The sequence below is a fragment of the Phyllobates terribilis genome, unplaced genomic scaffold (genome assembly GCF_046119375.1).
Source record: "Phyllobates terribilis strain yellow unplaced genomic scaffold, ASM4611937v1 Scaffold_5__5_contigs__length_657084704, whole genome shotgun sequence".
Taxonomy (NCBI): Eukaryota; Metazoa; Chordata; class Amphibia; order Anura; family Dendrobatidae; genus Phyllobates; species Phyllobates terribilis.
The window spans coordinates 13,929,001-13,943,038 of NW_027362765.1; the positions used below are offsets into that span (position 1 = coordinate 13,929,001).

Sequence of the window (14,038 nt, forward strand, 5' to 3'; positions counted from 1 at the left end):
CTGTGGCTGCTTTATCGGTCGTGTAGTCCAGCCGTATCACAAATGTGTGATCACCATTTTGCTGCTAGAGCATAACATTATCCTCCACCCAAAAATGTCCAAATTACTTTGTGAAATTGTGAAAGTCATTTTCTATAGAACTTACAACCTGGAGGATCCACCTAACCCCTAGTGTTAGTAGATACCAATCCTTACCTGCCCATGTCTGTAAACTACAAAACCAAAAGGCAGCGTACATAGGAATTCAGATTACTGCATAATCTCTCCTGAAATGGGGGCACTAATACTTTCTCTACTCTGGTCAGGACTCATAGTAGCTTCAATGGTCCACCATAAATGAGTGCAACTCCCGTTTAGTGTTGAGGCTCTCCCCTCATACATAAGTTCTTATTGGAGATGTAGCGTATTTTTTTTTTTATTCTGGGGAGCATTCCCCTCCTACATACGTTGTTGTTAGGGATGTAACATAGAATAAAAAAATCTCTTTTTTTACAGCTTCATTTTGTATGATAGTTTGATTGTGGTGGGATTGGCCTGCCTCACTTATGTGAGTCTAACTCCCTGGTAGCCTTTAAAAAAAAGGTCTCCATTTTCTCTTCCAAATGCCCAAGATCTAAATGTGAGACACCTCAGCTCTGCACTATTATAAAAAGATTTCTTTGAATTTCTTCTTGAAACTCATCTGACAGAAATTATTGGCCCTTACAACAGTTTAGATTGTCAAGAGCCACCGAGCCCCATACTCCAATTACCCCAGAGAGGTTTCACCACTAGTTACTCATTTATTACTGATGAAGACTGTTGAGTTTGGTCATTTCAGTAGATGTTATTGTTTATAGTCACAGTTTTTGACTACAGTAGTTAGTGCCCAAAATTCTCTGATGTATCCACTTCCCGCAGACAGTTTTATGTTCCTATCAGGCTCCATTTTTCAAATCTGACATGTGTCACTTTATGTGGTGATAACTCTGGAATTCTTCACAAAAGATAATAGGAAACAAATGGAGCTTACAAATTATATTCCAACTTCTCTTGAATCTTACAATACCCTGGATACGGTTGTGCACTACTATCTGGGTACATGTCAGGTTAAGAAGGGAAGGAGCGACATTTAGCTATTTGAATGCAGATCTTGCTGGAATATGAAATAATTTGCAGACACAATGTATTGGGGGCGCTGTTCTTGGTCACCTGGCAGCTCAAAAGATGGCCACCACGAACAGGCTTGGCGCTATCTACTCCATTTTCCCGATCCCAGATATTGCCTTGCTCATCACCATTTAATCCCTCTAAATGGATCTGGACTTGCACAGAGACCCCTAGGCTTGGGCCACGGTGTTACCTGCTGTTCTGTGGTGTGAGATTGCAGGAAGAATAGTCAGGTAGCCGGGTCAGAACAGGAGGGCAGAGAAAATACAAAATCAGAAGACACAAGAGTAGTCAGTAAACGGGCCGGGGCCACAACAGGAAACAAGTACACAAGCCGGGAGCTGAGCACAGAGGACTGAACCAGAGGAGAACAAGGCTGTATCTGGCAGCTTCCGGCAATATGCTTCCAGCTTTAGTAGGGTGTGGTGCTTTCCAAATGGCTGAAGCAGGGAGCAGATTACTCCAGCTGGACAGCACACACACCCACACTGCCAGACTGGATGGTACTACAGGTCACAGCAACCCTAATCTTAGTGGCTGGACAGAGCCTGCGCCGCCCAGAGCTTCCGGTTCTGACGTCTCCTCCATCACCAGCGCCGCCTGCAGAATGAATATCTGTACGTAGTGATTCACCGCACAATCCTTTTGGTATGCAAACAGTTTATTTCACATATAGTGATTCAGACATAAGCTCTGACATAAAAAGGTGCAGGGATATGTGACATAAATAATTTTTAACATTTCAACCCTGCCAGAGTCTTATTCATAATGTTTCTGTGAAAAAAGAGAAACAATAAAACGTATACATATTTACAGAAATTCTATACATAAGCCTTTCACATGCTCATCATGAATGTGCGATAGTTAAAAGTACAATCTTCAGCGGCTTCTAGGACATCCGTCCTGCAGGTAAGTATTGCTGATATTCTGGCCTCATGGTAAGTCATTGGTAAAAAGATGGGACAATGGAAGCAAAAAGATTAATGATTAAGTGGAGGAGCAAAGGAGCCAGAGGAGGGCCAAGGAGAAGAATGATAGAGCAAAGGTGGTAAAGAAGTTAGGTATAGGGCAGAGACATAAGGAAAATGGGTCACCAAATAGATGAGTATAAAGTTATGTTGGGTATAGGGCAGAGACATATGAGGAATATAGGTACCCGCTCAGATAAGTAATAAAGCTTATTAAGTAACAGGGCAGAGACATATAGGGAGTACAGGTCCCCAAACAGATCAGTATAGAAGCATGATATATGGTCTTGCCAGGTGGCTTGCCTGGCTGCACAAAGTGTGCTGGGAGTGTACCTTTAATGGAGCTGTGAACGGGCGCTCCCGCGCCTGCATCTCGTGTGTCTGTCTCTGTTTTATGCTGGAGGGTTTATGTATGTTTTCGCAATTACCACTGGATCGGAAGTGTGTGCTCAAACCCGCCCCCCGGAAGTTGCGTCATGGGCTGGTGATGTGGCTGGGGGAGTGGGTCTGTTGGGGCAGGCCCGTCCTCCCTTATGGACATATCACAGCCCGCGCATGTGATGTATGTCATATGCAATAGTTCTGTTATGTTGTCGTAATGGTGTATCGATGAGGGACAAAAGTGAGGTTGATCTGGGTGGGGGAATAAAACTGCTTGTGTTGGTTGGATCAAATGGTGCCCTAGATTAAAGGAATAATGGAGGGGGGTGTAAGGAATGCATGGAGTCCTGTATGAAACTATACAGTGTGAGGCCATGTATCTTGTATGTAATTAGGTTTGCAAGAGTGATACATGCGAGCTGTGTGTAAGAGGGTGAGGAGAAGGTCGGAGGGGAAGGGGTTCGAGTAACTCCCCTGGAGAGGGGGAGTAGGAGTAGGCTGTCGAGCTGATCTAGTTTGAAAAAAAGATAATCAGGTTAGTCAATCTGTTTCACGGTTGAGACCCATGGGGGACAGTGTCTGGAGGGTGTGTATCCAGAACCACTCCCGTTGTTTAAGGAGTTTGATATGGTTACTACCTCTTCTTGGTACTTGTTCGATCACCTGGAACCTGAGTTGTGATACTGCATGCATGGTGCTGGAGAAATGATGAGGTAGTGGTAACCAGGTTTTGCCGCAACCAATAGTAGATTTGTGTCTGGCAATGTGGTCCCTGATGTGTTGAGTAGTTTCACCTACGTATAGTAGACAACATGGGCATTTGGTTGCCAATATGACAAATTTAAATTCCCTACAGAGTGAATGAAGCCACGTATGGTGACAGAGGCAGACGTCGCAGGAGCAGTTCCCAGAGGAGATGGGACACACCATTTGCAGAAGCCCTAATTATTATTATTTATTATTGTAGCGCCATTTATTCCATGGTGCTTTACATGTGAAAAGGGATATACATAATGAAAAACAAGTACAATAATCTTGAACAAAACAAGTCACCGACTGGTACAGGAGGAGAGAGGACCCTGTCCACGACTGCTCACAATATACAAGGGATGGGTGGGGATACAGTAGGTGAGGGTAGAGCTGGTCGTGCAGCGGTATGCTGGAGCGAGGGTTAGTGCAGGCTGTAGGCTTGTTGGAAGAGGTAGGTCTTCAGATTCCTTTTGAAGGTTTGCATGGTAGACAAGAGTCTGATATGTTGGGGTAGAGAGATCCAGAGTAGGGGTGATGCACGGGAGAAATCTTGTATGTGATTATGGGAAGAGTGGATAAGAGGGGAGTAGAGGAGATCTTGTGAGGATCGGGAGACTAGGTCACAGATGTATGGAGGAGACAGGTTGTGGATGGATTTGTATGCCATGGTTAGAGTTTTGAACTGGAGTCTCTGGGGAATGGGGAGCCAGTGAAGGGATTGACAGAGGGGAGAGGCCAGGGAATAGCGGGGGATCGATGAATTAGTCAGGCCGCAGAGTTTAGGATAGATTGGAGGGGTGCGAGAGTGTTAGAATGGAGGCTACATAGAAGGAGGTTGCAGTAGTCGAGGCGGGAGATGATAAGGGCATGGACTAGGGTTTTTTCAGATTCTTAAGTAAGGAATGTACGGATGCGGGAAATATTTTTGAGTTGGAGTCAGCAGGAAGTGGAAAGGGTTTGGATATGTGGTTTGAAGGAAAGATCGGAGTCTAGGGTTATCCTGAGGCAGCGAGCTTGCGGGACTGGGGAGAGTGAGCAGCTATTTACTTTAATTGATAGGTCTGTTGGGGTGCTTGAATGAGCTGGTGGAAAGATGATGCATTCTTTTTTGTCCATTTAAAGTTTTAGAAATCTAGCAGAGAGAAAGGATGAAATAGTGGACCGACATTGTGTGATTATAGTTAGCAGGGAGGTGATATCGGGTACAGAGAGGTAGATCTGTGTGTCATCAGCATAGAGGTGATACTGAAAGCTGTGAGACTCTATTGTTATTATTATTATTATTATTATTATTTATTATTATAGCGCCATTTATTCCATGGCGCTTTACATGCGAAAAAGGGGTATAATACAAGAACAATTACAATAATCTTGAACACAATGTGACAGCGACTGGTACAGGAGGAGCGAGGACCCTGCCCGCGAGGGCTCACAATCTACAAGGGATGGGTGAGGATACAGTAGGTGAGGGTAGAGCTATGAGCTGTCCCAGACTGAAGGTGAAAATGGAGAACAGCAGGGGCCCTAGGACTGAACCTTGCGGGGCACCAACAGATAGGGGGCGAGGTGAGGGGGTGGTGTGTGAGTGGGAGACACTGAATGTCCAGTCTAATATGGCAAAATGGCAGAAAACCAGAGCAGTAGAAATTCCCAGAAAGTTACTCTGTTTTGGAAGTGTTAACGCTCAGTGAATTAATCTATAGAAGTAGTGACTTCTATTGAAGTATTTTGACTACACAGCCACTTTCCAGAAATTATCACATTGGATGTTGGAGAGTGAAAATTGCAAATATATTATTTTATTGCCCAACACTTAGTACCCAGATTGTGCTTGTGCTTCAGGAGACACAACCACACTGTAAATTAATTGGGTTCTTCTCACTATAGCAATGCCAAATACATGGATGCTAAATGTGGTTTGGGCACACTGCAAGGCTCAGAAGCAAGGGGGAGATTTGACTTTGGAAGAGCGGATATTGCTGGATTGGTTTATGGAAGCCATGTTGATTCTCAAGAGCCTTTGAAACTTCTGTTTTTCCACTGACAGATGATGGACCTGAGAAGGGACTTGTTTTTTGTGAGATGAGTAGAAGTTTTTATTCGTATTATTTTTACCTACATAACTTATTTGGTGGCTTTTTATTCCATATTTGGGAAGCAGAGTGAACAAACAGTTGAACACCATGCTCTACTGGTTCATGCTATGGATATTTTATTCAAAAATAATAATTGGTTTTATTCTTAGCAGATGATTGTACCAGGAGATCAGAGGGACAGCGAACATCTTCAATTTTTAAATCAGATGATCTTGAGATTCCACAGGATACAATTGAAGTGAATGCCATTACTGCAGATACACCATCATCCCTTCACAGCAAAGATTTGTCATCTGATTCTTTAAAACAGGTCCTGTCTTCTGATTCATTACTGACTACTAAGGAAAATCATAGTCACAAAACAGGCATTAAAAAACGAACTGCTCCTAAAGGAAAGAAGCCATTTTCACATTCTGAATATGGATATAGTCTTCCCCTCAAAAAGTCTTTTCTTAAACATCAAAAAATGTACACAGCAGAGAATCGAATTTCCTGTTCCAAGTGTGGGAAATGTTTTAACCAGAAATCAGATCTTGTTAGTCACCAGAGAACTCACACAGGGGAGAAGCTATTTTCATGTTCAGAATGTGGGAAATGTGTTACATTGAAATCAAGTCTTATCAGACATCAGAGAACTCACACAGGAGAGAAGCCTTTTTATTGTTCAGAATGTGGAAAATGTTTTACATTGAAATCAAGTCTTATCCGACATCAGAGAACTCACAAAGGGGAAAAGCCTTTTTCATGTCCAGAATGTGGAAAACGTTTTAACCACAAATCAAATGTTGTTATACACCAAAGAACTCACACAGGGGAGAAGCCATTTTCATGTTTAGAATGTGGGAAATGTTTTAAATGGAAAACGAATCTTGATAGCCACCGGAGAACCCACAGAAGAGAGAAGCCTTTTTCATGTTCAGAATGTGGGAAATGTTTTAAATGGAAAGTGATTCTTGATAGCCACCAGAGAACCCACAGAAGGGAGAAGCCTTTTTCATGTTCAGAATGTGGGAAATGTTTTGTACAGAAATCACATCTTAATACACATCAGAGAACTCACACAGGGGAGAAGCCATTTTCATGTTCAGAATGTGGGAAATGTTTTGCAAGGAAATCAAATCTTATCAGACATCAGAGAACTCACACAGGGGAGAAGCCATTTTCATGTTCAGAATGTGGGAAATATTTTGCAAAGAAATCAAATCTTATCAGACATCAGAGAACTCACACAGGGGAGAAGCCATTTTCATGTTCAGAATGTGGGAAATGTATTGCAAAGAAATCAAATCTTATCAAACATCAGAGAACTCACACAGGGGAGAAGCCTTTTTCATGTTCAGAATGTGGAAAATGTTTTAACCATGAATCAGGAGTTGTTATACACCAAAGAACACACACAGGTGAGAAGCCTTTTTCATGTTCAGAATGTAAGAAATGTTTTACAGAAAAAACAAATTTTATCAGACATCAGAGAACTCATACAGGGGAGAAGCCTTTTTCATGTTCAGAATGTGGAAAATGTTTTAGCCAGAAATCAGAAGTTGTTATACACCAAAAAACCCACACAGGGGAGAAGCCTTTTTCATGTTCAGAATGTGGGAAATGTTTTGTACAGAAATCACATCTTAATACACATCAGAGAATTCACACAGGGGAGAAGCCATTTTCATGTTCAGAATGTGGGAAATGTTTTGCAAAGAAATCAAATCTTATCAGACATCAGAGAACTCACACAGGGGAGAAGCCATTTTCTTGTTCAGAATGTGGGAAATGTTTTAACCATGAATCCGATGTTGCTATACACCAAAAAACCCACACAGGGGAGAAGCCTTTTTCATGTTCAGAATGTGGGAAATGTTTTGTACAGAAATCACATCTTAATTCACATCAGAGAACTCACACAGGGGAGAAGCCATTTTCATGTTCAGAATGTGGGAAATGTTTTGCAAAGAAATCAAATCTTATCGTACATCACAGAACTCACACAGGGGAGTAGCCTTTTTCATGTTCAAAATGTTCTAACCAGAAAGCGCATCTTGATAGCAACCAGAAAACCCACACGGGAAATTGCCGCAAATACACCCAACCGGTCTCTGAACAGACTAGAAAGGCCCTAGCTGCACAACTTAAAACCCCACCACGGGTCTGACTTCGTAATAGGCCGTTGATGGGTTTCTCGTCCTCCTGAGGAACCAGAGGTGAGGCCGCAACACACTGTCAACAAGGAAAAAGGAAGTGTGAAGTTAGATACAAAAACCCTGGGTGAGAAATGAAAACACATTCATATAGGGCAAAGAAGGAAAGCTAAGGAGAACCAAAAATAAAAGGAACAAGTATAACCTCCCAGAAACCTAACAGTGGTAGAAGGAAAAGGTGCTGGGAGGGAAAGCAAATAAACTGGGAGGATAGTTTCACCTTTGTGGTGAAACATACAAAATTCACCCTTACCCACAATTACTTTGAATTTGATAATCACATATATCTACAGGAGATTTGTTGCAGCATTTCATCCTTTACATGGTCAGCTATATCAGGAGGCTTGTAGCAAACTCCGATTACCAGCTTTCCATTATTGCCATTTCCATGTGCATTTAGGCCATGTGCCCACGATCCGGACGTAGCAGCGTTTTGGATGCAGTTTATTGTTGGTGTGTCCAAAACTGTGGATTTACCGCATTCAGTACAATCTAGTGGTCAAATTTCTCTTGCCGAGACTAGCGACTCCGCAAGAGAAATTTACATGCTGCGGTCCCGAAAGACACGCTGCATGTCAGTGTCCACGGGTGATCCGCAGTCTCAGATGCACGCATAGTGGACATGGTATTTCTAGAAATCCTATTCACTATGTTGTAACATATGGCCGCTGTGGGTTTGATGCTGCTTAAACACGCAGATTCAAACCCGCAGCATTTCCTGATCGTGGGCACATACCCTTACCAGTACTGACTCTACATTGTCGAAGCACCCCCCCCCCCCCCCGAATGTAGTCATTGAGCACAGGCCTTAAGTTAGATTTACTGAAAATACACACACCTCTACCTTTTTTTCTTTCCTATGCTTTCTGAATGTAGTGTAACCCTCTATAGTTTCACCCAGTCATGCCTTTCATCCAACAAGGTTTCCATAATGCCCACCACATCGTAATCTGTGGCTGACATAACAGTCTCTAATTCATTCATTTTGTATGCAAGACTTCTTGCATTTTCCAGCAGACAGTTAATACTGTTAGCACATTTATTACTCCTACCTGCCTCCTTACTTTCCTTGAATGTCCCAGCCCCCCTAAACCTAAATCCTCATTGACCTTTACTGTCTAACTCTCTCTGTCTACTCTATCCCCTTATTTGCAAAATTACCCTCCCTCTCCCCAGATCCTAGTTTAAAAGCTCCTCCATCCCCCTGACCATTTTTTCTATAGCAAAGCTGCGCCCTCCCCATTGAGGTGCAGCCTGTTCCTATTGTAGAGTCTATAGCTGACGGAGAAGTTGTCCCAGTTCTCCATGAAAAAAAAAACCCTTTCTTCATGCCACTTATTTATCTCCTTAAGCTCCTTCTGACTTTCTAGTGACTCTAGTGAAATCGGCAGTATTTCTGAAAACACGACCTTAGAGGTCCTGTACTTCAGCTTCTCTCCTAATTCCCTGTAATTATTTTTAAAGACCTTCCACCTTCCTCTAACTTTGTCATTGGTACCAACGTGTACTATGACCGCTGGGTTTTCCCTAGCCCCACCCAATAATCTGTCTATCTGATCACATGAAGATCCCCCGAATTAACTTAAGAGTTATCTTAAGGACCATAATGTTTCAACTTAACGAGATATTGCAGACGGCACCTGACCCACCTGGAACCAAGAACTCGCCCTACCTCATACTCCCAATAACCTTCCAAATTTATTTTTTATTTATTTTACTGATGTATATAATGCCATTAATTCCACAGTGCTTCACAGACCAACCTCAACAATGTCTTGAGGACCAGGTGTCCCTGCAAAAGTTTTTTATACAAGAAGAATATAAATAATTATTTATTTTCCAGGCAATAGGAAGTTGCAACTTAACGGTCACAGGGTTTAAAATTGTAATAATTTTATTAGGACCTCCATATTTAGGTGCAACCTTTCTAGACGTGACATAAAGCGCAGATTTTTTGAGGACAATCACACAAAATCCCCCCACCTCAAAGACTTCCTATGTCTGCGATTAGCATCTCTTTTGTCCCAGTCACTAGGTACCAAAAGATCCCTTTCGACCTCCCACCAGACCTTGGGGAAAAAACTCTCCTCTGGCATGGAGGATTGTAATCCTGAAAAATTCCCAAACATTGGATGAAAACTAATGCAGCTAAAAAAGTCAAGGTCTCGGTAGCCTATTATTAATTATTTAGAGGAAACTCGGTAACGGACAGTAACTCCGCCCAGTCTTTCTGTTTAGAGGAGACAGAACATACCTAATACTGCTCTACTTCCTGGTTCATCTTTCAGTTTGACCATTAGTCTCAGGATGATAGACTGAGAGAAAAGACAGCTTGATACCCAATCTGGAGTAAAACCTATGCCAAAAACTAGCTAGAAATTTAACCCCTCAAACAGAAATTATGTTTTTGGGAGCACCATAAACTTTAACGATATTAGAAATGAACAAAGTTGCTAAGCTCCCAGCAGTTGCAATTTTTGAAGTGGGACGAAAAGAACCATTTTGCTAAAACGGTCCACCACCACCCACACGACAGCATTACCACCAGACTTAAGCAAATCATTGACAAAGTCCATGGACAAGTGGGTCCAGGGCTGCGACTGTACATCGTTAGAAAAGAGAGAACTCACTGAGCTTGATGAGAGGCTTTAGCCCTGGCACAGACTTTGCATTTATAAACATACTTTTCCCAAATCAGGTTAATTTTTATTAAATATTTTCATTTTACATTAACAAAAGAACATTGATAGATGTAACAACGTAGATGAACACTGAAAATAAAATTAACAAAATGTGCATTTGCCTATTACAAACACTAGCATATCTTGATAATAAAAAGTTGTACCTAAAAATCAGGATTCAGATTTGAGTAGATTATTGAGACAACGATTTTGGTCCAATTTGATACTGGCTAGTTTTTCTTGTTTTGTAACCGCATGCCTCAACTGCAGATATTGATAAAAAGTTCCATGTGGGATTCTAAATTCACTTTGGATTTGTTCAAAACTTTTAAGTACATTTTTTGCAATATTTGAGACAACAGCATTATTCCTCTATCATCCCATTCTTTAAAACCTATGAGCTTCTGTAACTCAACCAGGCCCGGATTTTGCCAAACTGGATAATATTCTGCGTATACTGTTATGCCCAGTAGTGGTTTACCTCTATCCCATACTTTAAAAATCATGGCAAGTGAAGTGTTGGGTGTCTCAGTTTGTTAATTTGGAAATTTCCCATCTCCACGGATCCTACAGGGTTCTTCCATCTTGTGACCTCTTTCATCAGCCGACCCCCTACTTCATAATCCTCCTCTGTCCCCCACCCTTTAAAATGTTGTATTTGTAATGCAATATAGTATACCCATGGGTTCAGTATTGCCAAGCCCCCATCTCCCTTTTCTCGCTGAAGTATTTCTACCCTAAGCCCCGCATTTTGTTTCTTCCAAATGAGTTCCTTAAATAAAGTATTGACTTTATTGAAAAATTGTCTGTGTATCCATACCGGAGCATTATGTAAAATGTGTAAAATCTGTGGCATTGACACCATTTTAATATTTTAATCAGATTAGCTCTGCCATTTACTGACAATGGAAGATGACACCAGGTCAGGTAAGTCTAAATTGCCTCAGTAAGGTGTCCAGGTTAAGAGACTTGTATTCTAATGGTCGTACACTAATGATTATTCCCAGATATTTGAACTTATTCACAACTGGAATCTGAACATTAGGGAACCCTGACGGTAAAGGATCCACTGGCAGCAGTGCTGATTTTGACCAATTTATCTGAAGCCCAGACCACCTCCCAAATTCCTCAATTATATTCATGGTCGGCATTATCAAAGTCTGGCCCTCTCCTAGATATAAAAGCTGATCATCTGCATAAAGGGATACCTTCTGTTCAATGTTTCCACATTTAACACCACCAATTTCTTCTGAGGAGCGAAGCAAGACCACCAGCGGCTCAATGGCCAATGTGGGGAGAGAGGACACTCCTGTTGAGTACCTCTTCCCAGGTTAAAGGGTTCAGAAATACATCCATTGACAGGGATTCTTTCTCTAGGAGAGGCATAAAATAACTTGATCCACTCAATAAATCTAGACCCAAATCCCATTTTTGCTAAGACAGCCCACTAAATAGTTCCATTCCACGCTGTCAAAGGCCTTGGCAGCGTCCAATGACAGAATTGCTCTTCCTTGCGGATTTCCGGAGTTAGGCTGAAGACCCAGGAACAAACGCCTAATATTTATAGAGGAAGCTTTATGTGGGATAAATCCTGTTTGGTCTTCATGCACAACTGTCAGTATCACCCGGGATAACCTATTGGCCAATACTTTTGCAAATAATTTGATATCAACCTCGAGAGAAATAGGGCGATAGGACTCCAGAAGAGTTAAAACCTTTCCAGATTTTAAAATTAGCACAATTATAGCCTTTCTCATAGACATAGGGAGCGAACCCTGCCTCTCTGCTTCCTCAATCACTTTCAACAAATGAGGCATCAGCGTCGATGCATACATCTTAAAAAAAACTCTCCGGGCTGTCCATCTCCCGGCAGTCCAGATTGCCTTTGAGTTAACGCCTACTCCAGTTCCTCTAATGATATACCACTATTTAATGTCTCTCTATTTTCATCAGTCATACCAGGGAGGGAAATATCAGCAAGACATTTCTTTATATCCTCTATCATTGGGTTAAATTTTGGAGTATAATGCCTAGCATAGCAATCACACAAAGCTTCTAGGATATACTTATTTTCTTTTACCACCTCCCCACTATCTAAAGTTAAACTGGCTATCTGACAGATGCCCCAAGTCCTAATAATTGTAGCTAAGAGATGTCCCGCACTTTCTCCTTCTGCAAAGAATCTTTGCTTAATAAAAAAAAACGCTTATTAGATGCAAGGGACATCAAATGCTTCTTTAATGCTGTCTGTGTCCTTCCAAGAGCAATCCTTGCCTCTTCCGTTGGGCTTACCATCGGTCTACCTTCCTCATCAGCAAGATTCTGTGTCAAATTATTGGTACACTCTCTGGTTTTTGCTTTCATAGTGCAGATTTCTGTGATGTATAATCCGCGCACACACGCCTTCATGGCGTCCCATATTATATGAATGGGGGCTGTATCCTCATTTATATTAAAATATTCCAATATATTCATTTGGAGAGATCCTCCTATTAATTGGATCCAGAAGGGGTTAAGGCGCCATGGGGCTCTAGAAATCCTGTCTACGTTACCTAGTGAGAGGCTGATTCGGAGAGGTGAGTGATCATACACTCCTAGACAAATAAGAAGATGAGTGTATATATGGTAACACTAATGAGTTCCCAATCGCCAAATCTATTCTAGATAGAGAGTGATCGGAGCTTGAATGACACGCGTACTGCCTAGTTTTAGGATTTTTTTTGTACCATACATCCACATAACACATTTCTTCCACCAATCTAGCAAGAGATGTTGGCTGCGCATTCTCGCGAATTGTGCACGAATGATATTTATCCCAATAGAGGTGTAAGTAATTATTAAAATCACCTAATATAATGGTTGAGGTTTCTGCAAACATGTCAATAAAAGCACAGAGTATGGCGGTGGTATATATATGTCAACCAGTATAAATTTTATGTTATATATGGTGTAGAATATACAGACATACAGTTTAAACCAGAAGTTTACACTATATATAAAAAGACACATATGGATGTTTTTCTCAGTATCTGACATGAAATCAGAATAAACCTTTCTCGTTTTAGGTCAATTAGGATTACCATAATGTTTAATATTTGGCAAATGCCAGAATAATGAGAGAGAATGTTTTAAGGTATTTTTATTACTTACTGCAAAGTCAAAAGTTTCCATACATTTCATTAGTATTTGGTACCATTGCCCTTAAACTGAATGACTTGGGTCAAACGTTTGGGATATCCTTCCACAAGCTTCTCACAATAGTTGGTCAGAATTTGGACCCATTCCTCCTGACAACTAGTGTAACGGATCCAGGTGTGTAGGTCGCCTTGCTCGCACCTGCCTTTTCTGCTTTGCCCTTAAATTTTCAATAGGATTTGAGATCAGGACTTTTTGATGGCCACTCCAAAACATTGACTTTGTTATCCTTAAGCCACTTTATTACCATTTTGGCAGTGTGCTTCGGGTCATTGTCCATTTGGAAGACCCATTTCTGCCCAATCCCGGGGGATGGGGGAGGCCATCTCTTGATGGCCTCCCCTATCTCCTGAACATTCAACTTTAAAAAAGGTTTAAAGTGAAAAGCTTATCACAGTTTTAGCAACAATAAATATCCATCACTATAGAGAAACTGACGCACCGCACATCCATAACAACTTTATTATACACTATTATCCTTTACACATACTATACACAGTGGAGTAGATGGAAATCACAGGTCCCATAGCAATAGCTGTAATTGGGACCCCAACCTAAAACAGAAAAAAAAGTATGTGTGTGTATATACAGTTATATGAAAAAGTTTGGGCACCCCTATTAAT

General features: G+C 41.4%; 1 protein-coding gene across 1 annotated transcript in view; it reads left to right on the forward strand.

The window, feature by feature from the left end:
- Positions 1-10,962, forward strand: part of LOC141270502 (uncharacterized) — a 37,241-nt gene extending 26,279 nt beyond the window's left edge. Inside the window, exon 7 of the mRNA XM_073680509.1 lies at positions 5,494-10,962. Coding sequence (XP_073536610.1) covers positions 5,494-7,340 — 1,847 coding nt within the window. The 3' untranslated portion in view covers positions 7,341-10,962. The remainder of the gene's footprint in view (positions 1-5,493) is intronic.
- The last annotated feature ends 3,076 nt before the right edge of the window (positions 10,963-14,038 follow it).